The sequence below is a fragment of the Somniosus microcephalus genome, chromosome 9, assembly GCF_052327205.1.
Source record: "Somniosus microcephalus isolate GS21.2 chromosome 9, FLI_Smic_1.0, whole genome shotgun sequence".
NCBI lineage: Eukaryota > Metazoa > Chordata > Chondrichthyes > Squaliformes > Somniosidae > Somniosus > Somniosus microcephalus.
This window is the reverse complement of record NC_140995.1, coordinates 206,755,116-206,780,490: the sequence shown is the minus strand read 5'-3', so window position 1 is coordinate 206,780,490 and position 25,375 is coordinate 206,755,116. Positions and strand designations below refer to the sequence as shown.

The 25,375-nt window shown below is 42.3% G+C and overlaps 1 protein-coding gene across 1 annotated transcript in view; it reads left to right on the top strand.

Moving 5' to 3' along the window:
- The window catches only part of cdk19 (cyclin dependent kinase 19), a 351,351-nt gene extending 339,542 nt beyond the window's left edge, over positions 1 to 11,809 (top strand). The window contains exon 13 of the mRNA XM_085997816.1: positions 6,163 to 11,809. Coding sequence (XP_085853942.1) covers positions 6,163 to 6,288 — 126 coding nt within the window. The 3' untranslated portion in view covers positions 6,289 to 11,809. The remainder of the gene's footprint in view (positions 1 to 6,162) is intronic.
- Positions 11,810 to 25,375: the final 13,566 nt, after the last annotated feature.

Here is a 25,375-nt window from a genome sequence, read left to right as displayed (position 1 = left end):
TCTATCTGGAAGTTTATTCATAATGATCACTCTTTTTATGTGAAGAATAGTTTCCTGATATCTGTCCTAAAATTATATTTTACTAGTTTAAGAAAGAATAAACAAGTTGCATTTATATAGTGCCTTTCACATTCTCAGGACATCCTAAAGCAATTCACAACCAATGAATTACTTTTACTATTGTTGTAATGTATTGAAATGCACAATTTGCACACAAGGTCCCAGTGAGATAATTGACCATATAATTTATTTTAGTGATGTTTGTTGAGGTGTTGGCCAAGATCTCCCCTTTTCTTTGAATAGTGCCATGGGATCCTTAACCTTCACTTGAATGACCAGACAGCCTACTCGCAATCATCAGAAAAGTGATGGTTTAATGTCTCATCTAAAAGACATGAACCAAATCAAAAACTTGCATTTATATAGCACCATGAACAGACCAAAGCACTTCACAAAAGCGTAATCAGACAAAAATCAACACTGAGCCAAAGAGGTGAGTTTTAAGAGGGTCTTAAAGGAGGACAGAGGGGTGTGGAGGAGAGGCGCAAGGAGGGATTTCCAGAATTTAGGCCTAGATGGTTGAAGGCACGCTTGCCAATCGGGATTTTAGGATGCACAAGAGGCCAGAGTTGGAGGAAAGCAAACTCTGGAGAAGGTTGCAGAGAGAGAGCAGAATCAGGCCCTGAAGGGATTTGAACACAAGGATGAGAATTTTAAAACTGAAGCACTGAGGGACCAGGAGCCAATGCAGGTAACATGGCCCTAGCAACACTGGAACCCAGGGACTCCATGGCATCCACCATAAGGCGCGTGAGGAAAACACACTGTATGACTTATTTTCCTCATTAATACTGTATTATAATACACCCACCTATTTGTACGCAGGTCTATTATAAGTCTACCCTTGAAAGTGCTGGAATTTCTGACAGGACTAGAAAACGGCTGAAGCCCTGCTGGATCTGAGTTTCACCCCAAATTCTGACTTGCCCCCTCTACTTTAGTCAGAATTTCTTTGGTAGAGGTTTAATGGCATATGCACAAAAAAATTCACTGTCTGAGCTGCTGAGTTAGTACCATATGGTTGGATTGTGTTCACTCCACATTGTAGAAGTTCAAATTGTAGGTTGAATTAGAGAGCTAATTCTTTCACATTTCAATCAATATTGATGCCATAGAGCAGACAATACTGAAATTGTACTGTCAAGAGTGATGAGCGTGCAAAGCAAAAGGGTTATTTGCCATTCTTTGGAGAATTGCTCTTTGTTTCATCCTCTCACTCCAGCTCGTAATTTAAAACCATCTTGTAGAGTAGGTTTGTTTGCTGTTGTTAGAATGTCTTAAGATGATTTAAAAGGTCAATCTATCCCAGCATTCCTTTTAACATTTTTAGTGGTAGAGCAAATGTGAGAGAAAGGAATCTTAATCTTGTCTCTATATATGAACAACAGGTCTAGGGAATAGGATAAACATTTGGCCTAAGCACTTACTGTACTATAAACAAAGCTTGGAGCACAGAGGCAAAAGCTGAAAAGATTATAAGCTGAGGCTTCAGCTAAACATGCAAACTACATACTACGTAAGCACAGGCCAAGGTTTTATTATAGTATAAGAATAGAACCAAGTCCCCTTTAACTGCAGGGCATTCGCGAGGGCCTGGAGGGTGGGAGCTGGCCACTCCAGGACTCCGGGCCTTGGTGAGACCACACCTTAGTACTGTGTGCAGTTTTGGTCGCCTTATCTGAGGAAGGATGTTCTTGCCATGGAGGGAGTACAGCGAAGATTCACCAGGCTGATACCTGGGATGGCAGGAATGACGTATGAGGAGAGATTGGGTCGATTGGGCTTATACTCGCTGGAGTTTAGAAGAATGAGAGGGGATCTCATTGAAACTTATAAAATTCTAACAGGACTAGACAGACTAGATGCAGGAAGGATGTTCCCGATGGCCGGGGAGTCCAGAACCAGGGGTCACAGTCTAAGGATAAGGGGTAAGCCATTTAGGACTGAGATGAGGATGAATTTCTTCACCCAGAGAGTGGTGAACCTGTGGAATTCTCTACCACAGAAGGCAGTGGAGGCCAATTCATTAAATATATTCAAGAAGGAGTTGGATATATTTCTTACGGCTAAAGGGATCAAGGGATATGGGGAGAAGGCAGGGACAGGGTACTGAATTTGGATGATCAGCCATGATCTCGTTGAATGGCGGAGCAGGCTTGAGGGGCCGAATGGCCTACTCCTGCTCCTATCTTCTATGTATCTATGTTTTGATCTCTGACATCAGAGCATTCTCGGAGGTAGTCGGAGCCTGGGAACCAGGTGGTATTATTTGCATGTCATTTAAAATAAATGGAAGACCAAATCAGTCACTGGAATGAAGCTTGTTGTTCTAAAAACCACTTGTGCGTGAATCATAAGCGGAGTTATTGTCGCCGGACTAACAACCCTTTGTTGCGATGGTAACCACTAAGAAATCCAGTAACAGCTGTTCAATCCGCAAAGTTTACCAGTGGCAGCATAGGATACTAGTCCGTGTGTAGATGGACAATTACCTCCACAGTGCCACAATTATTACACATAAATGCTATTTCATTCCCATGCATCTGTTTTTGTGTGATTGGTTTCCTGTTGCGTACCTTGTTCACAAGTGGGTTGTCACTTTTGGATGTTATTTATTTTATGCTCAATTATTTTAATTCTGAAATCTGGCCAGTTTCTCAGTCAGGCTTTGGTATCTGATGCTTTAGCTTGGAGAACATGCAACTCCTGACATTGTATCCACTCTTGTGAATGTACGTAGCTGCTTAATCTGTGATACTTGTTCATTGGTTCACGTGATCTCTATCTGGGCTTCTCTCATAGTGCAGTTATACAGACTTAGAAGCAGTCAGTCTGAGTTGCACTGCGTTACTCCACAGCACTCTAAAACTAGAAAAGCTGACTCTGTGCCCACAAAAGCATGAACAGCATAATTCTACATTTCCTTGGCAGGAACCTGCTGCAACCTCGGAAATGCACCATTAAACTCAACTAACGAGAGAGCATGAATGAACAAGGCTTTTTGGAGAAAATTCATAAAATTCCTAGATTTAACAGATTTTCTCCAAAAAAATCTAATCCTTGTTCTTCCACATCCTCCCCTTATTACTGTTGAGTTTAATGGCCTTGGGAAACTCCGAATATCTGTCTTCCTAATGTTGGAGGGAAGACATTCTATCTCTAGATTCCAGAGATGACCTAGTTATTAATGTAGAGAGGCTGAAAAGCCCAGGGATTCGGTGAGGAGGTGTGTGTTACAGGGATAAGAGATACTTTCATCCAATGTCAGATCAAAGTTCATTACAGTAGATGGAGACTCTATAATCTGCTATTAGTTGGTAGTTGTCTTTCTCACTAGCAGCAAGGGCAATCTGTACTTTTCTATATTAAGAACTTGTATATAGCTGTAACATGGAGCAGCAGCCCTGCTTTTACTAAGTACCACTGTTTATTTATTGATCTTGGATGACATTTCTTATGAATATCTTCTGTTATATTTATCCTTATAATCCTTTAATTTGCTTCATAACCATCTATCTTTCCAAATCTATTTTAAAAGATTTAATTAACATTGCAATGAAAGGTCCGAAGCCGCCAGTTGAATAAATAACCTTGCAGATGTCTTTAAGTGTATTTAAATATTCTTTAACTATTCATTTAAAATATGTTTGAAAGTACCATTTGAATATGTCTTTACAGATATAAAACCAAACTGATTTCTTTCCCCCTCTGCTTTTATCCCTCCCATGTTGTGCACTATTGTAGCTTAGAGAACAAACAGTGACCTGATTCCAGAGCCCGTGTCAGTATCATTCTTGAACTAATCACTAGGTTATGCAGAAAGGCAGTAAAGATGGACCCGCCGTTCCAGTTTTTGTACTTTCCTGGGAAAGCATCTTACTTCCTCTATGCACATCTCCTGATGGCTTAACTAAGATCAAGAAGTTACCAAATGATTCCCTAGATAGTTAAGGCAGTGAGTTGCTGAGCTTTGCAGACCAGAAAGATCTGTGCTTCAGTCTTTGGTCTGCTGGTCTTGGCTGGGACAGCAGTAAGGAGTGCCGTAACACATCTGCTAAATTCTGTTTGGTGTCTGCTACTCCCCATATAAAACACCTTGGAAGTTTTTCTAAGTACAAGGAAAGTAAGAACAGGAGTAGGCCATTCAGCCCCTCGGCACTACATAAAGTTACTGGCTTATGGAGGGGAAATAACACATGCTGGAATTGTACATGTGAGGATGTTGGGTGAGGACAGGATTACGGTCAACTGTGATGCCTCGTATGATCACATAGCCTGCCAATACTACCTGTCGAAGCTTCCACATGAAGATTGACTACTTCAGTGAGTTCTGTTTCCCGCCCGGCAGCCAGCCAAATTGACAGCCAGGCTGGCCGTGAGGAAAAACCAACGGCAGGAGGCCGCCGCCGGGGATCCTTGGGAACATCCTCGTCAATCGGGGGGTTGGGGAGTGGGATGGTCGGCAAACATGGCAAGGAGGAAGAGTGAGGCCACCGCACCAGGGAAGAGAGAGAGGCCATTGGGGCTGGGGGTGGGGAGATCGGCAAAATGCGGAGGGGGGGGAGGTGAAGAGAGAGGCTGGTCTGGCGGGGTGAAGCCGAATGCTTCCTTGAAGGCCCGCGATATTTGTGGCGTGTTGGGGACGCGTTCCCCGTATTTAACTCTTTAACCACCCCCGACCCTCTCCTGCCCATCGTGGGTGGGTTAATATCGAAGCCATGGAATTGGACCACAGCAATAAGCAATGCTTTATGGAGAGATGGGGAAAAGAACAGAACTGCCCAGCTTTCACTCTGCAGAATTATATATGTGGCAACTAGACGGGGGCAAAGAAAAAGATTACTAACATACCAATGTGGTGTAGTGCAGAATAGAGAAATGATTTTTACCAGTGATTCTTCACAAGGGTGACAGAATGGTACGGGGGAAGTCATGTTCCAGCGGGGTGACTTGTGTGATATTTTTATTTAGCGTTAGATTCCACTCATACTGTTCAGTAGATTAATGCACCTTTTGTTACTGTACTGAGCCATACAGACCAGGAGGGTTTCTAGATTTAATCCCTGGTCTCTGCTGAGTTAGCTGATTTCAGGCCAGTTCGGTTGATCCCCACTGAGCTATAAAGCAAAAACAGCTGTTTGATTTGCTCATGATCACTAACCAATGATCCCTATGTGGATCTTAGGTTAAGACAGAATGAGCCTTGGATGTGATGATTTCCATGGTGGAATAGCTTCCTGACATTCACCATCTATGCTTGCACATGAAGATCACCAATTTGAGTGAGATACAAGTGAGCTGCCAGTGCCAGGCTCCAAATCCCAGCAGGAGTCTGCGAGAAGATTAGAAGGAAGAAAAAGAGAAGTAAATTCCACTCTACAGATAAACAGCATTTGAATGAGCTCGTCACTCTGTCCATAAATTAACGAATGAGTTGACACTGTACCTTAGTCAGAGATAGCTGGAAGATCCACCCCTTTGAATCTGTATATTTAGATATATGGCAGTGCAAGGGAATGGACAGCTGAATGGTTCCAGTCACTCTTCAGCAGTACTATAAATAACTAATGGATTTTGTTGCTTTAATCCTTAGTCTGGCGAATTATACATGGTCAATGCTGCCTCTGCCTCTCTGTCCCTGCTGGCATAGTGCCCTGAAACTGAAAATATTATAGCTTCCCCTCTCCCAGTGAGTGTGGGAGTACTGCTATTGACAGAGCATATTCTAGTAATCCAGAGGACTCCCAGCAGCAGTGGAACCATACCCCAGCTTCAGTCACTGCCTTCAGCAGCAATGGAATAAGGCATAAAAATCAAAGCTGGGGAAAAAAATATATTGCTTATATAGAAAGGGAGTTTTCAGTTGAATTTTAATTAATGTGGTGATCCTTTGTTTAATATTTTATAATTATTCTAATTGCCACTGTGGTTAAACTAGCTCTTAAAAGCTACAACGCATTTACTGTTCTATCCAAGAGGAATTATTTCTTGAGTCCAGTCTGCAGGCAGGGCAAACCTGGGAAATTGACCCTTTTTCACTCTAATGTCAAACAGCTGTGGCAAAGCTTGTTGTATTAAAATTGTGTTTTTGTTTGTTTGCAGCACTCCGGTACACGCCTGGGTTACCAAAGCAATGTGCAGGGTTCTTCCCAGTCCCAGAGCACTACGGGATATTCTTCTTCAACTCAGCAGAGCTCTCAATATTCACACCAGTCCCACAGGTACTGATTAGCACTGCTGGCAGACAGGACTTCAAAGGAAAGCCTTCAGCAATATTACGATAAAGGTTCCAGTAAGGGGAGCCAATGAACTTGACTGACGCATGTAAGTTTTCTTGTGTTCAGAAGTATAAGCTGGCATTATTTAGCGAAGATTATTAGAGAAAAAATTGTTCACGAAATAATGTTCTGACAGTTTAGAATTACCAGTGCCACTGGGAAGATTCCTGTCAAGACCATTTCTGTGAAGTTATGTGTAAATTTCTTTTAATAAGCAAGAAGATAACTTTGAACCCAGCACTTGAACTCCTCTACTAAGGAGCAGGTGAAATGTGTTCACTGTGTTTTTAGAGCACTTTTTGATGCAGTAGCAGGGTTTCCTGTTGCTTGTCCTAAGACCTAAATGTAGGAATTCTATTTTTTAGGCTTGCAGCTTAAAAAAATGTTCTATATATAAAACACACATACACATACTGTTTTGGTACACCATTAATCAGTTAACTCTTCAAGTACTATACGGTTTCATGTAGTATGGCTGTTTCTATGTTTTGAAACCTGTACTTTTAATTGGGACATTTTTTCATTTTGCTACATATCTAAAATGTTCTACAGAAATATAATTTTGAAAGGGTTTTCTTTATTTGCCCTGTCTAAAAGTTTCAATTTCAAATACATAAGTGTAAAAAGAGGTTTCAAAAATGGCATTGGCAGCAAGTGTGAAAATCATTTGTTTTTGGTTTTAATTCTGCAATGCACAGCCCAATATGCACAGCAGGCCTCAGCATTACTCCACATAACCTGCCTGTTGATTACACTGGATGTGCTTTAATGGTGCCCACTGTTGCAGGGTAAATTTCACTCTTTAGTGCTCCCAGTGTAGAGCTTCATGCAGCTGGAGCACATATGCAGAATGTGGATGTGGAGGACGTGTGGCAACCTGAACAAATTTCTATCCATGAATTTTGGGAGGAAAATTGTGGAAGCCACAAATCAAGTGTATCAACCTAAGTGCCCAAATTGCCAATATGCGCTTTCATTAAGCAAAACTCTCTGTCTGGAGCACTAAATTGTAAAGTGTAACCCTATATTTCTACCACATCTAAAAATTCATCCCAGTGTTTCTCCCTTATCTTCATAGCAATGTGTCCCATCTCTTTGAGCCTCCAACTGGCCAGTTTCTCAGGGAATCTCCAGTTTTCAGTCTTTTTCAGCTTTCTTTTTCTTTCTTTCAAACCCATATATTTCACAGATTTTGTTTCATTTTTAGCAACAACACACAGACTCCCAGTATTCCAGTTGTTATGTGTGTCTATCTCTGACTGACACTGCTAATAGCCATAATATCTTGTACAAATTGATTATGTCTGGGTGTGGTTGTAAGGCTATAAACTAATTGAGGTATTCAGATGGCACAATACATGAAAAAAATTGAAACACTCAAAACCTTTTTCCAAACCTGAGATTAGGTTAAAAATCTGGTGTCTGCTTTTTTTCCAAGCACATATGATTTCTAATCTGTGCGGAATAAAATGTTTACTTTTTTTTGGAACTTTCAGGGCTTTTCACTATTTTGGGGAACGTTTAGTCTCCAAGCAGTTTTGAATGAAATTCACAGAAGCATAGGCCGTGACTTTGCCAGCGGAGGCGGGATCGCGGCAGGAGAGGTGGGTGGTGGGTCCCAGTCCCGCTCCCGGCTCCAGCCCGCACTCTCCAAGTCATTTTATGAGCTTGTTAAGCTCGCCCTGCGCATTTCCTGGCCAATTAAAAGGAAGCGGGTCTGATGACGCCATTTGATGACGCATCATCAGCTGGTTTCCTTAAACGGGATATGTCCACATTCATTTTGACAGTTGTTCTGTCAGTGTTTCGCAGCATTAAGGTGCTGCAAACACTGATAAGCACTGCACAAAGGTGGATGGCTGCACCCAGGCTCTTGCATGACTCCCTCCACAAGCAGGCAGGTAGGTTCCCTTCCCTTGCCATGGGCGGAAGGGACCTCCCCAGGACACCAATGCAGCCTGGTTGCACATTGCACAGGAGGGCAAAAGCAGGGATGTCATCAGGAGGACCAGGCTGCAGTGGCGCAAACCTTTCAATGATCTGAGCAGATCACAAAATGTTACTGCTAAGCCACTCAACCTCATCCTGCTGTGCCACTAATCACATCCACATCACTCTGCCTTCCCTACCGTACTTCTGCACATCTTTACTCACACCAACATACCTTGCACCTGCACCCATCCCTCTCTCTCTACATTATCACTTTCCCATCTCACTAGCCACCCCTCACACTCACCCTCATCCTACTGCAACATGCCAACTAACAACACACAAGGGTAGGCACTTGAGAGGTTTAGCCAATGTTCATGTGAAGTTTCTGTTAATGTGTTGTCAAACATTGAAATCTATATTTTCAACTCTTTACCTTATTGGACAGATCTGTGCTCACTTTTAGAAGTGTCTTAGTGAGTTCCAGTGAGACATAACTCCCCCCCTAATTGTGATGACTGTGAAAGGAATGGCTTGGACATTATAGGGATGCTTTATGGTGCTGGTGTGGGATGGTGTTAACCTGGCGCATCATGTGGCAGCCAGGGTGTACAGCGTCAAGTGAAGTAAATCTGGCCATGGTGATGCCATCGTTGGCCTCCCGGGCAGCAATGTTGTTGGGTGCTGTGCAGCATTAGATGATGGCGGAGAAGGTTGGTTTTGTTGTTGGTGATGTTGTTGGTGTTGAGGCTGATCGTGGAGGGATTCAGAGGACCAAGTTGAGATTTTTTCAAGGGCACTGATGTTGCTGGAATTGATGGCAGTTGCAATTGAGATAACAGAAGTGATCTGTCAATGGTGAGAGAGCTTGCTCCAAGGAAGTGACAGTGGATAGAGAGGTTACTCCAAACACTTTCAAACTGTATACAGCTCAAAAGTGTCTTCCAAGTCCTGAAAGCTCAAGCTTCTGACATTGGAAAGTGATCAGCTGTGAAATGATAGCTTTCATACCACTTTTGCAGCTGTCACCTATTCACAACAATGGGGAGACATAGAGAACCCGACCTACTTACCTGACGTGATCCCCAAACGATGGGAACCTCGTAAAAAAAGTGGTAAAATAGAAATAGGCTGACAAAATTGTAATTAAAAGCATTTAACTATCTTAAATGCCTCCCCTGCTGCTTGGTGTCAGGTCTGTTCTGAAATCGCAGACTCGACACTTTGGAAACTTACATGGAGTCGGGTTCGGAGCGGGTTCCCAACCCGCTGTCAATCATTTTGATTTTGACCATGGACCCGCTTCCAAACCCGCACTCTGAGCGCCGACAAAATTCAGCCCATAGTCACTGCTTGGGATACCATTTACTGCAGATTTATTGGAAAACAGTTAGAAGTAAATTAGAGGGAAATTCCTATATTTGTGTTAATTCAGTACCAGTAAAATGTCAGGTCAGAGTATTGACTTAAACTGCCATTTTACCTGTTATGTCAGCGCAGTTTAACATACAGCAATTAATAAACAAACTGGAGTCTTTATATTATTAGACAGTAGCTGCTTCCCACAGCTCTGTTCATGCATAGCAGATGCTGAACAGTTACGACATCTTAAATTACTACATACACAGATTTGCATTAAATCTACATATCTGATCGTGTGATATTTCTGCCCAACTCTATTTTTCTGCGGGGCCCATTTATGAAGCCACAGGTAATGGACATAAACTAACCTGATTGTTGAATTAATTTAAGTCCTGCCTAAAATTCAGGTTTACAATCATGTAGCTAAATCTTCTAAAAATCAATAATGAGAGGCAGAATAATTATAGAAATGTATCCATGTGTTGCTCCTTTTGGAATGGATCCATGCATTTAGTATCAATAATCTACATTATTTTTAATAACTAGATTTATGCAAGGTAAAATGCTTATTTTCACCTCCACTGGTGACAATATTGACCTCAAGGCTGCAAATGGTATTTCCTCTGATCACAGTCCTGTAATTATATTTACACAGAACTTACAGTATTTCAGCCACCTTCAGCAATACTTTTATTCAGTTTTATTCAGTCATTCCGAAGATCATTGCTCAGTTCAAATTAGCGAAAATGCTGGACAGTTAATCTGTATTCTAAATTTATCAGCCAGAAAGGGCTCCCAATCCTCTTCATGTTGATTTATTAGTATTTCCAAAATGACATGGGAAGATATAATTTAACAGTAATATTAACTAGTCCTCATTTCCCAAACTCCAGTGTGCAAATGCATTCTGGATTAAAGTCCAGAAAGATGATTATAGCATAAGGTGACCAATTGCCAAGTGTTTTCATCAGCCTGGGGCTTCCCTGCACTATTAACTCATCTGTGGGATTACAAATCAGGCCATTTATAGATCGCCCTGACAGAGATTGTTTCTGATATTTCTACAGCTCAGGGTGAATGTTGAACTTTGCTGAGATTTTTGTGCTGCTCAGCAAACAATCTAACCAATAGCTTTTATTAACTATCTTCTGATAGTTTTAAAGTAAAACATTGCGAAAAGATTTGGTGATCTTTGCAAAAAGTTATTAGAAACACTGTGCCGTACAATTTAAGAGGCTCTTTGATGAAGCAACTAATTTAATTTGAGAATTAATTGACCACATTTCAAACTACTTAAAGATAATTTCAAACTGCTCTGGAAACAATTTCAAGAAGTGCAGGCCATGGAAAATGATCATTTATGTGTTACTAGCTAGACACTGATATTGAGGTAACTGTTTGACAACAAAGTGCTGCAGTTAGTAAGAAATGTTGAACTGTTCCTACTGAGTGTCATTTACTTTGTAGTGCATAGTTCCAGCTGAATCCTGAAATCTGACTTCATAAGAACATAAGAACATAAGAAATAGGAGCAGGAGTAGGCCATACGGCCCCTCGGGCCTGCTCCGCCATTCAGTAGGATCATGGCTGATCTGAATCTAGACTCACGTCCACTTCCCTGCCCTCTCCCCGTAACCCCTAATTCCCTTATCTGCTAGGAAAATGTCTATCTCCATTTTAAATTTATTTAATGTTGCAGCTTCCACAGCTCTCTGGGGTAGCAAATTCCATAGATTTACTACCCTCTGAGTGAAGAAGTTTCTCCTCATCTCAGTTTTCAAAGGGCAGCCCCTTATTCTAAGATTATGCCCCCTAGTTCTAGTCTCACCCATCAGTGGAAACATCCTTACCGCATCCACCCGATCAAGCCCCCTCACAATCTTATATGTTTCAATAAGATCGCCTCTCATTCTTCTGAACTCCAATGAGTAGAGTCCCAACCTACTCAACCTTTCCTCATACGTCAACCCCCTCATCTCTGGAATCAACCGAGTGAACCTTCTCTGAACCGCCTCGAGAGCAAGTATATCTTTTCTTAAATATGGAAACCAAAACTGTACGCAATATTCCAGGTGTGGCCTCACCAGTACCCTGTATAACTGAAGCAAGACTTCCCTGTTTTTATACTCCATCCCCCTTGCAATAAAAGCCAAGATTCCATTGGCCTTCCTGATCACCTGCTGCACCTGCATACTAACTTTTTGTGTTTCATGCACCAGGACCCCCAGATCCCTTTGTACTGTAGCACTTTGCAGTTTCTCTCCATTTAGATAATAACTTGCTCTTTGATTTTTTCTGCCAAAGTGCATAACCTCACACTTTCCAACATTATATTGCATCTGCCAAATCTCTGCCCACTCACTTAGCCTGTCTATGTCCTTTTGCAGGTTTTTTATGTCCTCCTCACTCACTGCTTTCCCTCCCATCTTTGTATCTGCATCTGTAAATATTTACACTATTCTATAAGCTATCTTTCATGCTTGTAAAATACTCTTTAAAATTCAACACTACTCTCTCAAAAGGGCCTGTGAATTAATAACCTCCTGTTGACAAACGCTGCACTGACTGTTCCTTGCTGCATTTTCAGTAATGGTAATATATTTAGATATATATTCAGAAGAGTGATTACGGTATAGATTGTATGCGTTTTAGTTCATTCAAATTATCTCAATTTTAAGCACTAAATTCTCACTTCACTATGTTATTTCCATTGCTTACTTCAAATTATTAGATAATTCAAATGTTTTTAACACAACAAATGACTGAACTATTAGGATTAGATTATAGTTGCAGCAATCTGTTTACTGTTGTCTTTACTGATACTGGGCATCCTGTTAAATAAGCAGCAAGGGACATATATAAAGTAGTGTTTTCTGTCTTCTTTCCTCCTTGCAAGTTAGAAAATGAAAGAATAATGCAATATAGCCTATAATTTTCACCAGATTTCTGAACCTGACTCCATTCATCTATTGGGTAAAACTTAGTGGAAATCTAGTGGAAACTTAAGCATTTTGAGATATCATTCACTTTATGAGTAGTTGTAAATACTGGAATTTTTAATTAAACAGTACTCCAGTAAATTTTGTGTCGCTGCCGCAGCATTGATTATAAATGCTGCATATAGTTTTGTCCTGGCCATCCATTTTAATATCAGATTTTTTATTTTGAAAAAAAAGTATGTTCAACCTTTCTTAAAGTCCATAGGGCTAGAAATTCAGTGCATTTGCACCTCCCGTTAGCACCTCCGGGGGCACTAACAGTGCGCAAAGAACTTTTCGCCCAGGCGCGACGCCACTAATGACTCCCGCTAAATTCAGCGGGAGTTTAGCAGTGGCAATAACCGGTAGCGCCCCGCTCTGCAGGCGATGACAACGTTATCACTGTGTGCAGTGTCCTGTTTTCGCCCCACCTGCAAAATTGTCCTGCGCCCCTCGAATCTGCGCCAGGCAATGACAGTGACTGATTCAGGGGGCGGGAACGGAGCAGCAGGAGTCTCACAGGGTGGTAAGTAAAGGGGAGAGGGTGGGGGGGCGGGGGGGGGAGAAAAAAATTGGCCGACTTAATTGTCGCGGCCCGTTGCATCTTTCAACGCAGGGTCCGTGCCGTGATCTGGCAGCCCGACACTCCTCTTGAGTGCCAGGCTGCTGGCACGGCATCCCACTTCCCGGTGGTCCAGGTAGGGCCCCGCAGAGTTGTGGGCTTGGGCCCTCCCCTTTAACGAGGGGAGAAGCCCTTCCATGCGGTAGCACTACGTGGCCCAGTGCACCGCGCTGCTGCGATATTCAGGGTTAGCGCTCTAAGAAGGAAATGGACCACTTGAATTAGCGCTCCACCTCCCTCTTGGGGCGTTAAAACTGAATTTAGCAATTACCGGCGCTATTTTTCGCCAGGCGCTAAATTTAGCGCCCAGGCGATGTTAGCGACCCAAAATGATCGCTAATGAATTTTTTCCCCCTAATAGTCTTCAGGGACATATGCAACCATGTGTATTAAGAATGTCCTGAAATAAGCTACTTGGTAATCCTTAAAGAGTTAACTGATTACAAACACAACGGTCCAAATATTTACTAACAGTGCTGACATTTCAAACTCGATCAATGGGGGTGCTGTTGGAGGATTGTGTTATACTTGTGTGTACTGTGCATCATTGAGTGTTTCTGCAGATAGTGTAAAACTAAATTACAGAATAGCTTTGAACATACAAGACATTTTATTTTTTGATTTAATGCTACTGAGAATGTGAATGAAAACATAAATAAACCATTGCAGTGGATCACAACAGTCCAATGAGGGAAAACAACTTGGCCCTGAATTTTCACAGGTTTCTCCCGAGTTCATACCATAATTCGGCAGGAGATCAGCAGAACTACTGGAGAAGTGATGTAAACAGCCATTTATACCATTAATCCAGATGTTCTGGCAATCTTCCGCTGGAGAACCCCTGTGGAAATTCCAGGCTTCCTATCATTAACCTGTCTTTATCAGATCATTATAAGAACATAAGAATTAGGAGCAGGAGTAGGCCATAAGGCTCCTCGAGCCTGCTCTGCCATTCAATAATATCATGGCTGATCTACGAACACAACTCCACTTTCCCGCCCTATCTCCATATCCCTTGATACCCCTAGAGTCCATAAACCTATTGATCTCAGCCTTGAATATACTCAAAAACTCAGCATTCACAGCCTCTGGGGCAGAGAATTCCAAAGATTCACTACCCTCTGAGTGAAGAAATTCCTCTTCATCTCAGTCTTAAATGGCTGACCCCTTATCCTGAGACTATGCCCCCTAGTTCTAGGCACTCCAGCCAGGGGAATCAACCTCTCAGCATCTGCCCTGTCAATCCCCCTCAGAATCTTGTATGTTTCAATGAGATCACCTCTCATTCTTCTAAACTCCAGAGAGTATAGGCCTAATCTACTCAATTATGGTAACACTGGGTTATAAAATGTGGTCTTTTAAAATATTGTCTCAAGCAGTGAAAAAAATGTTTGTTTTCCTCCCATGATTGAATATAAACTACATATTTGATTTCTTTATTTAACTCATTAGTCTTAAGACTTTTTTACACCAAAAAGAAATTAAATTTTAACATTTAATAAGGCAAGAGGTGAAAGAAGGAGCCATATCTATAGTATTCAATTAAATAACCATTGCTAAGAATTATGATTAACCTTACCATTCCTTGTTTTTTGGGAGAAGGAAGGAATATATTTATAAGCACTGAAGATTGATGACATCCTTTGGACGTCAGCAGTTGTCTGCACCCAATAGTGCAAGAAAGCTAAATTAACATTAGTAAGAAACACATGACTGATTTTTCCACAAGGCAATTACTGTCCTGCTTTGTAATGGAATTGGATTTATCTGGCTCGGACAGGTATGGAGACACCCAGAATTTTAGAAGGAACCCCACAACTGCAGCCAGCACTAAAGCTGGACTGGAGCTGGGGCGGAGGCTGTTGCAATTAGGGGAGGGGAGGGATTTTTTGGACTGAGTCTGGTGCTTTGACTGAAAGCGATTTGGGAGCCAGGAAGTAGATTTACTCAAAGGGAGTCCTGGCACAATGTCCAAGAGGGAGTCTGGAAGTACAGGAAACTTCGCGATATCCGGCACCGACGGGACTGAGCTGCTGCCGATCTATCAAAACTTCCGGATAGACCAGCGCTAATGTTGAAGGATACGGAGGTTTTCATCTCCGTATCTGACAACAAACACTGTTGCTTAGCAACAGCTTGTAAACACTCGACCCGTACCTTGGAAGCATCTCTGAAGCTGTTGCTAAGCTACAGAGATGCTTTCCAGCGCCTAACTGTTAAAAAAAAAATGCTAGGAGAAGAAAAAAACCTAACCAAAACAGCTGCTGATTTCTGCCATTAGATCGAGGTTTCCGGACATACAACCTCCAGATAAACCAAAGTTTCCTGTAGCACCAAAGTGGAGCTAAAAGTTCCTTTGAGTGAATGATGATAATATTGGCAATGCTGCTGGGCATGAAAGGCAGATATATGTTTACCCTGCCCTCAGGAGGGGTTGTGGTGATACGGGATGCCCCTGACCAAGTACTGGCATTTTGCACTATGCAACAAAGATGGCACCAGCTGATGTGACATCAGCAGTTCACATGTTCTAGGTTAAAGTGCAGTGGCAGGAAGGATTCAATAGGTTATATACAGAGAAACTATTTCCTCTGATGGAGTAATCAAAAACGAGGGGACAAAATCTTAAAATTAAAGCTAGGCTATTTAGGAGGCAAATCAGGAAGCACTTTTTCCACTCAAAGGGTAGTAGAAATCTGGAATTCTCGCCCCCAAAAGGCTGTGGATGCTGGGTCACTTGGAGCTTTCAAGACATATCGATAGATTTTTGTTAGGTAAGGGTATTAAGGGATATGGCGCTAAGGCAGGTAAATGGAGTTTAGCTACAGATCAGCCATGATCTAATTGAATGGTGCAGCAGGCACGAGGGGTTGAATATTCTACTTCTGTTCCTATGTTTCAAATTTTGTAAACTACATAAGGAGTATTAGTTAAATGGTATCAGATGAATCTTTAACCCTTTCCTTCAACTCAAAATCAGAGAACTCGGTTGGAGATATACCTTCCACATCTAAAGTTTATCAGCTACCTAAAGTATAGCTCATTTGAACTGTCTTACATTAACCAGTTCAAAGTAAATTAAGATACACAAACCAAAACAATCCCAGCACTGAACACTGTACACCACTGAGTAAATTAGTTAGCTTCACCTTCCCAGTCATGAAAAATGAGGTCAGACACAGATATACATCAGCTAACATTACTCGGTGACAACACAATTATTACCACCATAAGATTAGCATAAAGCAATACATAAAATAGTTGAGTAAATATTATTAAGTGACAAAAGGTCAATAGTTACAGGCTCCAAAATAGTTTAATTATATCACAACAACTTGGTGTTAGCTGGTCTCTATTTAGTTGCTAATTGGAGCAAGCTGCCAGTTGTAAGAGTCCTTTGTTAGAATCATAGGGGGAAAAATTCGGTTGCTAACGGAGCGCAAAGCAACTAGCGCCCGGGTGCGGTGCCGCCCACACCTCCCGCAAAATTCAGCGGGAGGTTAGCGGTGGCGGTAACCGGTAGCGCCCCGCAGCGCTGCGCCGCCGGCAATGACGTCATCGCCATGCGCAGCGCCCCGGCTGTGATCTTCGGTAGCGCCCCCTGACTTACCGCCAGACACTATGCCCGACGGGGCCAGGGAGGTGCTATTTATCAGAGTAATTTAAAACACCATTTTTCAGGTCACTTTCCCTGCAAAGGCCATGAATCTTGCATGTTGATGGAGGCTATAACTTGAACTGGAGAGACCATTATGCACCATGGTGTTCACTGGAGGTCCAGTGCCAATTGGCATTCTATCATCACTAGTGAAATTGAGAGGTAATTTGGTGACCATTGGAGAAATGAGGTTCAGCTGTAATTACCTTACAAAGTGCTTTGTAGTCAGTCCCACAAAGAAAGCTGCTACCATCAGACTGAACATGTTAAGTAGTACTGCATAAATATCTGTGTCCCCCTCTTGCAGAGGGGACCGCACACTCTTAAAAGTGAAAAAAATGATCCTGTTGGCAATAGGAACATAGGAACAGGATTTGGCCATTTAGCCCCGCAAGCCTGTTTTGTCATTCAATGAGATCATGGCTGATCTGCGACCTGACTCCATATACCTACCTTTGTCCCATATCCCTCAATACCTTTGGTTAACAAAAATCTATCAATCTCAGATTTAAGATTAACAGTTGATCTAGCATCAATTGCTGTTTGCAGAAGAGAGTTCCAAACTTCTACCACCCTTTGTGTGTAGAAGTGTTTCCTAACTTCACTCCTGAAAGGTCTGGCTCTAATTTTTAGTCAATGTCCCCTAGTCCTAGACTCCCCAACCAGCGGAAATAGTTTCTCTCGATCAACCCTATCTGTTCCCTTTAACATCTTGAAACTTCGATCAAATCACCACAATAAAGTATACCCCTTAATGCCAGGTCCTACTTTGTCTCTAATTGAGATTTCTTGTAGTTAATAAGGAAACCAAGACTTTGAAAGATGCAGAAAATGCACTGGATTCTTGCCCTTTACTGGTGTCTTCCTATGCCTTTGTTAAATCATTAACCTGGTAGACAGCAGATTGGTGGAAAGACCAGACCCAAACAGAATCTGGGAAACCTTCCAATATGAGAATCCTGCTCATTAAGTATGACAGCAAACTATATGCATCCAAGTTATCCTTGGCAAAACCATAACATCTCCAAAAGATCAGCCATCTGAATTCCTTCAGACAAATAGGATTCCCTCTTATTCTCTCTTGATTTTGTTCCCAAGATGCGGGCAATGCTATTAAGGCCACTTTTATTGCCTATCCTTATTTGTCCTGAGAAAGTGGTGAGGCCTTCTCCTTAAACCGCTGCAGTCCTTGTGGTGATGGTGCTCCCACCACCAACAACAGCAACAATAACTTGCATTTTTATAGCACCTTTAATGTAGTAAAATGTCCCAAGATACTTCACAGGAGTTTTATCAAACAAAATTTGACACCAAGCCACATAAAGAGATATTAAGACAGATGATCAAAAGCTTAGTTAAAGTGGTAGGTTTTAAGAAGCATCTTAAAGGAGGAGACAGAGGCGGAGAGGTTTAACGATGGAAATTCCAGAGCTTAGGACCTAGGCAGCTGAAGGCACGGTTGCCAATGGTGGAGCAATGAAAATCGGGGATGCGCAAGAGGCCAGAATTGGAGGAGAGCAGAGATCTCGTAGGGTTGGAGGAACTTACAGAGATAGGGAGGGGCGAGACCATGGAGGGATTTGAAAACGAGGATGAGAATTTTAAAATCGAGGCGTTGCCTAACCAGGATGGGTCAGCGAGCACGGGTGATGGCTGTGTTAGGTAGGGAATTCTAGATTATTGACACAGTGACAAGGAAGGAACAACGATATATGTTCAAGTTAGGACGCTGTGTGTCTTAGAGGTGATGGTATTCCCACAACATTGCTGCACTTGTCCTTCTTGATGGTAGAGGTTGCAGAGAAGGGAGGTAACCATGGTGAGTTGCTTCAGTGCATCCTGTAGATGTTGCATACTGCAGTCACACTGCGTTGGTGATGGAGGGGTGGGTATTGAGCTCAGTAACGGGGGTGTGAATCAAGCAAACAGCTCTATCTTGGATGGTGTTAAGCTTCTTGAATATTGTTGCACTGCACCAATCCAGGTGAGTGGTGAGTATTTCCATCACTAATTTAAGCCTTGTAGATGGTGGAGAGGCATGAAGGGTCAGGAGATGATCCACTTGTAACAAGGTATCCTGCCTCTGCCTTGCTCTTGTAGTCATGGTGTTCATATGTTTGGTCCAGGTAAGCTTCTTTTCAATGGTGACCTCCAAGATGTTGATGGTGGGGGTCTCAGCAATAGTGATCCCACTGAAGGCTGCGGTTTAATTTGCTCACGGTGGTCATTACCCAGCAGTTATGTGGCGCAATTGTTACCTTCCATTTCCCCTGCTCTAGGCTGGCATGGGCTGCTTCATTTCTGGGGGAGTTGTGAACGAAGCTAAACACTTGAATTGTCAAGGAATAGCCCTACTCGTGACCTTATGATGGAGGGAAAGTCATTGATGAAGCAGCTGAATGGATCAGCTGCATACACTTCCCTGAGGAAACACTGAAATGATTGGTTTCATCATAACCATCTTCCTTTGTGTTAAGTATGACTCCAGCCACCAGAGGATTTTCCCTTTGACCCCATAAACTTTGTTTTGCTAGAGCTCCCTGGTGCCATACTTGGTCAAATACTACCTTGATATCAAGGGCAGCTACACTCACCTCCCCTCTAGAATTCGGCTCGTTTGGAGCTGAATAATTCTGGTGCAATCTGACCTGAACGTTGGTGAGCAAGTTATTGATGAGTGGGTGTCACTTGATGGCACTATTGATGATTTATTCCATCACTTTATTGATGATTGGAAGGAGGCTGATTTGGTGGTAATTGGCTGTCTTAGTTTTATCCTATTTTTTGTAGATAGGATATACCGTGGAAATTATCACATTTAACTGGTAATATGGGGAGAGAGCGGGAATATGGTATTGAGATAGAGGATCAGCCATGATCGTGTTGAATGGCGGAGCAGGCTCGAAGGGCCGAATGGCCTACTCCTGCTCCTATTTTTCTATGTTAACGTAGGTGCAAGTGTCAGTGGTTAGAGAAACTCTGGTGCACAGGTTTTCAGCACTACAGCCAGGATGTTGTTAGGTCTCATAACCTTTGCTATGTCGAGTGCACTCACCCATTTCTTAATGTCACGTGGAGTGAATCAAATTGGAGGGACACTGGCATCTACAATGAGGAACTTGGGAGGAGGCCATGTAAGATTGTTCATTTTGCAATTTTGTCTGAAGACAGTTGTAAACAACATTAGCCCAGCGCCAAACTTACCGTGCAAGGCCTTTTTTGAGGCGTTAGTCCCGGCAGGATGCCCAATGTAGTGTGGCTGTAACGTCATTGCAGTAAGCCTTCTCTTAAAGCAAGGCTGTCATTTTAGAAAGCAGTTCGGTTCCTTAAAGGAGAACTGCCTTCTAAAATGAAAAAATTAAAATAATTTAAAAATAGGCAGTTTTTAGCCCTTACAATTCAACTGCCTTCTGAAAAAACATTAACATTAAAAAGAATTCCCAAATGGATGTCATCAGCTCTTAAGGCTGAATTGCCTTCCACACCTTAAAAAAAAGTGGGAAAAGTGCTTCAGCACTAACACAAATGAGCTTTGTGCAGGGGGTCAACATTGCAAGAGAGGTCCCCTACCCATAGGGGCCAGGATGCCCTCCAGAAATAAGGATGTGGGACCAGATCACTGAAGATGTCACTGCCAGCAGTGTCGCCCCTACGACCTGGCTCCAGTGCCCAAAGAAGCTTCATGACCTCAGACCAGCGGTCAAGGTCAGTGAATGCATCTTTAAAAGCTATCTCCTACCAACTGCACCACTAGACTCTCACACTTCTCAGTGCACGACTCCCCCCACCCCTGTCCAATCATTGACCTACCAACAATCTGTACCAAGCACGAGGCACACCTCCCATTCCTAGCTTCACCTCACCCCCTTGGAGGAGATGATGCTGGCCATTCTTGGCAGGGGCATGGCTGAGCCCTTGCCCAGCGGCGGAGCTGAAAGGATACAAGTTGTTGGTAACCTCATACACTATCCTCCTTCTCGCATGCACCCCTTGCTTTCCCACCCTCCCCTCACCACAACTCCACCCTTGTGCCTTCCTCATTTCACACGTCCAAGAAATGCAGCCTACCCAGCCAGTGGTTGACCAAGAAGAGGGAGAGGAGAGTGAAGAAGAAGAACACCATCACTTGATTTCACACTCCCAGCTACCAGCTCCTCAAGGTTGACCAGCAAGTCCATTTGCAGTCTCCCCCCACTGAAAGTCAGCAGCCTTCCACCAGCCATGCTGCAGCCAATGGGGTAGCACTGCGTGACAACAGTAGGATAGGCAAAGGCACACACAAGACGGTCACTAAGGGAATGCATAAGGGTGATGAGTTGATTTCCTGATGTCATATTGGATGGATAGATGTTTAAAGTTGGATTGGAAAGTTTGCTTTGTGGTGGTTTTTATTTCAGCATTGTTTGCAAGAGGACACTGTGTTGGTCAGTAACAGAGGGAAGGTAAGGTGTGGGACTAATGTTGAAAGGGGAATTGGTGTGGTCACTGGTACCGCAGGCAGATGATTCCATCCTGGATATCCCGGCCAGAAAAGGGCTGTCTGGATTGCATCCTTCCTTCTGCCTCATCTTCTTCTGCGTCTTCTTCTTCCCTCTGCGAGCAGATGCTGTAAATCTGAAATAAAAGCATAAAATGCTAGAAGTACTCAGCAGGTCAGACAGCATCTCAACCTGAGACGTGAACTGTTTCTCTCTCCACGGATGCTGCCTGACCTGCTGAGTATTTCCAGCATTTTCTGTCTTCTCAGAGGCCTTCCTTTACCATCCGAGGGCTTGCAAGTGTCCAGCAGCACTCCCTGCACTTCCTGCATACTTTCAAACTTTTAACATGTATTGTACCAAGCCACTACTTCAATAAAATGTTTAAAAATCCAGTCCAAAAGCTTAAATGCAAACTTACCTGAAAGGTGTGTGTGTCCCTTTAGGAAGTGCTGACAGTCGCTGTCAGTCTGCTGCACGCTCGCTTTTCAGAGCGAGCTTAGGACCCAGTGCTAAGGTCCAAGTTCGCAGAGCGTGACGTTAAGCCGGCGTTGCGCGCTGACTGACGTCACACTCTCCATATTTGTATCTCCAGGGCTAGCAGCACTAAGGCCCTCACCAAAATGGCGGCTGCTGAGTCCCGCGCCAGAAAAGGGCATTTGAGTGGCGGCCGCCATTTTTCGCCAGGATTGTGGCGCTAACCCGTGCTGTTAAGGTAGGGAATTTCTGGGCCAAATTTGTCTTTATAAAGATTGTGTAATGGTCACTCTTACCGGTGCTATCTTTGTCAGACATAGATACAACAGGTAATTTAATGAAGAGGAGGTTAACTAGGTTACTTCTTCCCATCTCTCTCCTTCTCTCCTGTTTTTATTTTAACTTTACATTTTTGCTAGATTTCTAAATGTACCTATTTTAACTTTTCTGTTAACTCTCTTTTTAACTTTAACAATTAGATTTACCTGTTTTCTGAACCACTATGCTGAAGGAACTTGTGTTGTTCAAATTTGCCTTCTAATTGGCTGAAAACTAGTTCCAGAGGATATTTTTTATCCAGGCATTAAGGATTGACAGGTTATATTACTGAGGTGATCAGGTCAATTTTACGCCTTTCTGAATGTGACATTGAGCATTTGATGAGAGATTTTATTGGTAGTCTAGTGAAGCAGGGAACTAGTTACCTTATCAGTAACATCCTATACTAATGCTGCAGTTATATTTACCTTCTGGCTTGAGTCACAGCGCCTTAGGTCTAAATACTGTAATGCAGTTCTATTGGTGCCAGCTGGGTTGTACTTGCTGTCCACCTTTCTTCCTCTGTATCAGAGAAAAACAGCCACATATGAGAAAAGGACACATGTAATGCATGTTGTCACACATTCTGTGTATGTTTGTCAAATCATGGTGGTGGTAATGTGTTATAATTCAGAGAAAGCCACATCATCTAATGTGTGTAGCTGGTGTCACCAGCCAACATAATTTGACCTTATCCACCAGTCCAACTGCTGTCAATCTAGTCGAATGGTGACACTGAAATGCACCATGATGTTGTGACATGCAGTGGATTCTGGGATGTTGTGTTGGCTCTAGATGTTAGATTGGAGTTGTGGATGCTGGGCGGGGGCGGGGACGTTAATTGAAATTTTCAAGACTGAGATCAATAGATTTTTGTTGGGTAAGGGTATCAAGGGATATTTAGCAAAGGCAGGTAAATGGGAGTTCAGGTATAGATCAACCATGAATTAACAAAATGGCGGAACAGCCTCGAAGGACTGAATGACCTACTCTTGTTCCTATGACAGCAGGAACGTTACGTAGGTCTTGTTCCTGCCTGCCTAATTAAGAATGATACTGCCTGCAGGCCTTCACTTGTTGTGTTGTATATGCAATTAGAGCACTATGAATGCAGTGCTAAATGTTCATGCTAACAGAGGTACTGGGCAATGAAGGAAACTGCATGCTGGCATGAAGTAGCTGAATTGATCTAGTACCCAAATAGTTAATTTAAGACAAACCACATATGAAATAGCCTAGGCTGTTTCTTTTCAATAAAACCATCAAGCTCCTATCCCCCAGCCCTGTATCCACAACTTTATTTTGCTTTATTTCATCATATGTAAACACACTCAAATAACCCACTTTTACAATCATTTTAACAATAAATCTGTGTGAAAAGAATAATTTTCTAAGAAAATTGTTGCTGTTGCCAGGTGATATGTCAGTCGCTGAAAATAAAAACAGTATAACAGAATTAAATGTCTTCAAATTGTTAGCATTTTGCAGTGTCCTAACTTTAAAAAAAAATTATTCTATTATTTCCCCACTATTTGCACCCAGAAAAATGATATTCTGTGTGTTACTAGTGCTACGACCACACCACATGAAATTCTCAATTCCTTATATGCACTAGGATGGTAGAACTTATAGCACTACCCAGTAAGGCAATTATCCCACTTCGAACAGTGTACTTAAATTTGTCGAGACTCTATGCAGATGAGACAGGGCAGCACGGTGGCATAGTGGTTAGCACTGTTGCCTCACAGCGCCAGGGACCCGGGTTCGAATCCGGCCTCGGGCGACTGTCTGTGTGGAGTTTGCACATTCTCCCCGTGTTTGCATGGGTTTCCTCCGGGTGCTCCGGTTTCCTCCCACAGTCCAAAGATGTGCGAGTTAGGTTGATTGGCTATGATAAATTGACCCTTAGTGTTAGGGGGATTAAATACGTGGGGTTACGGGGATAGGGTGGGATATGTGTTGGTGTAGGGGTTACGGGGATCGGGTGGGATATGTGTCGGTGCAGGCTCGATGGGCCGAAATGGCCTCTATCTGCACTGTGGGGTTTCTGTGATTTCTGTGATGAGACGTTTTTATGGTAAAGGTTTTCAAATCACAAGATGTCCACGTACTAAATTCTGCTGGTGCTGTGTACAAGTAGGAAAAAATGTGAGATTGCACAGGGACTGATTGTGTCCTGCAGAAAATCCATGTTTGCACTTGTGCATTTAAAAAACGGAAATATGTCCCACTGTATTTACTTTAACACTCATCTAACAATAACAGCAGCATAACAGAATGTGATAGCAGGTTCAGGGCACTGCTGTTCATTCACTCACAAAAAAGGATTTCATAGCTTGTTAGTATCTGAACTATGGCAGTTTTAAACCTGTCAAAGAACAATGACGGTGTACTGCCTGTGATCTAATATCCTGTTCCCCTGATGTTTACATCCTGTATTTCTGTAAATGCATCACTGGTGCAAAATCAAAGTGTAATGCTTTAAAAAAAAGTAATTGCAGCTCAATGCCTTCTGATTTCAGCTGTATATAAATGTATCTCCTAGAATAGTTTTCCACTACATGTTTTGAGAGTGCTGATCCGGCAATAAACATAACCATACAACAGATCCGGCAGCCTATACGAACTCTACAACAATCGCTTAAAGACTCTAGCTGCACACTAAAAAGATTTCCACATGTCTCCTTTTTCATCCTTTACCTCAGCAGTAGTATATCTATACATAACTGGAGCAGCTAAGGCTTTCAGAAAGAAAGTTGTGTTTAAATTTCAGCCGTATTTGTAAAAAAAAAGTTTAAAAATAAAGTCAATTATTTAATCTGCAATCAAGTTTTTTAAAAGTAGTATTGTACTTATTCAGATTGACAGATAGTAGAATCATCATCTGTAGAAAGGCTCTCTCCTATATTTTACAGATAAGACAAGCACTACTTACAAAGTCAAAAAAATCCTGAATGAATTGCCGGAGACTATTTTTTTTAGATGTTAATTTGTTTGTAGATTAATAAAATATGCTGTGTATATTCTACAATATTCGTACTAATCTATAGAATAAAGGACTTCACTGCTAGGCTTAGTTTTTTCTTAAAGCACTGTTATCTCCATAATCTTCTGGATAAATTATTCCAGTGTATTTAATATTTTTTTTTAAGTAATTGTCTTCTTAGACTCTAAAAGAAGTGTTATGTAACGGAAATAAGGGCATGATGACCGCC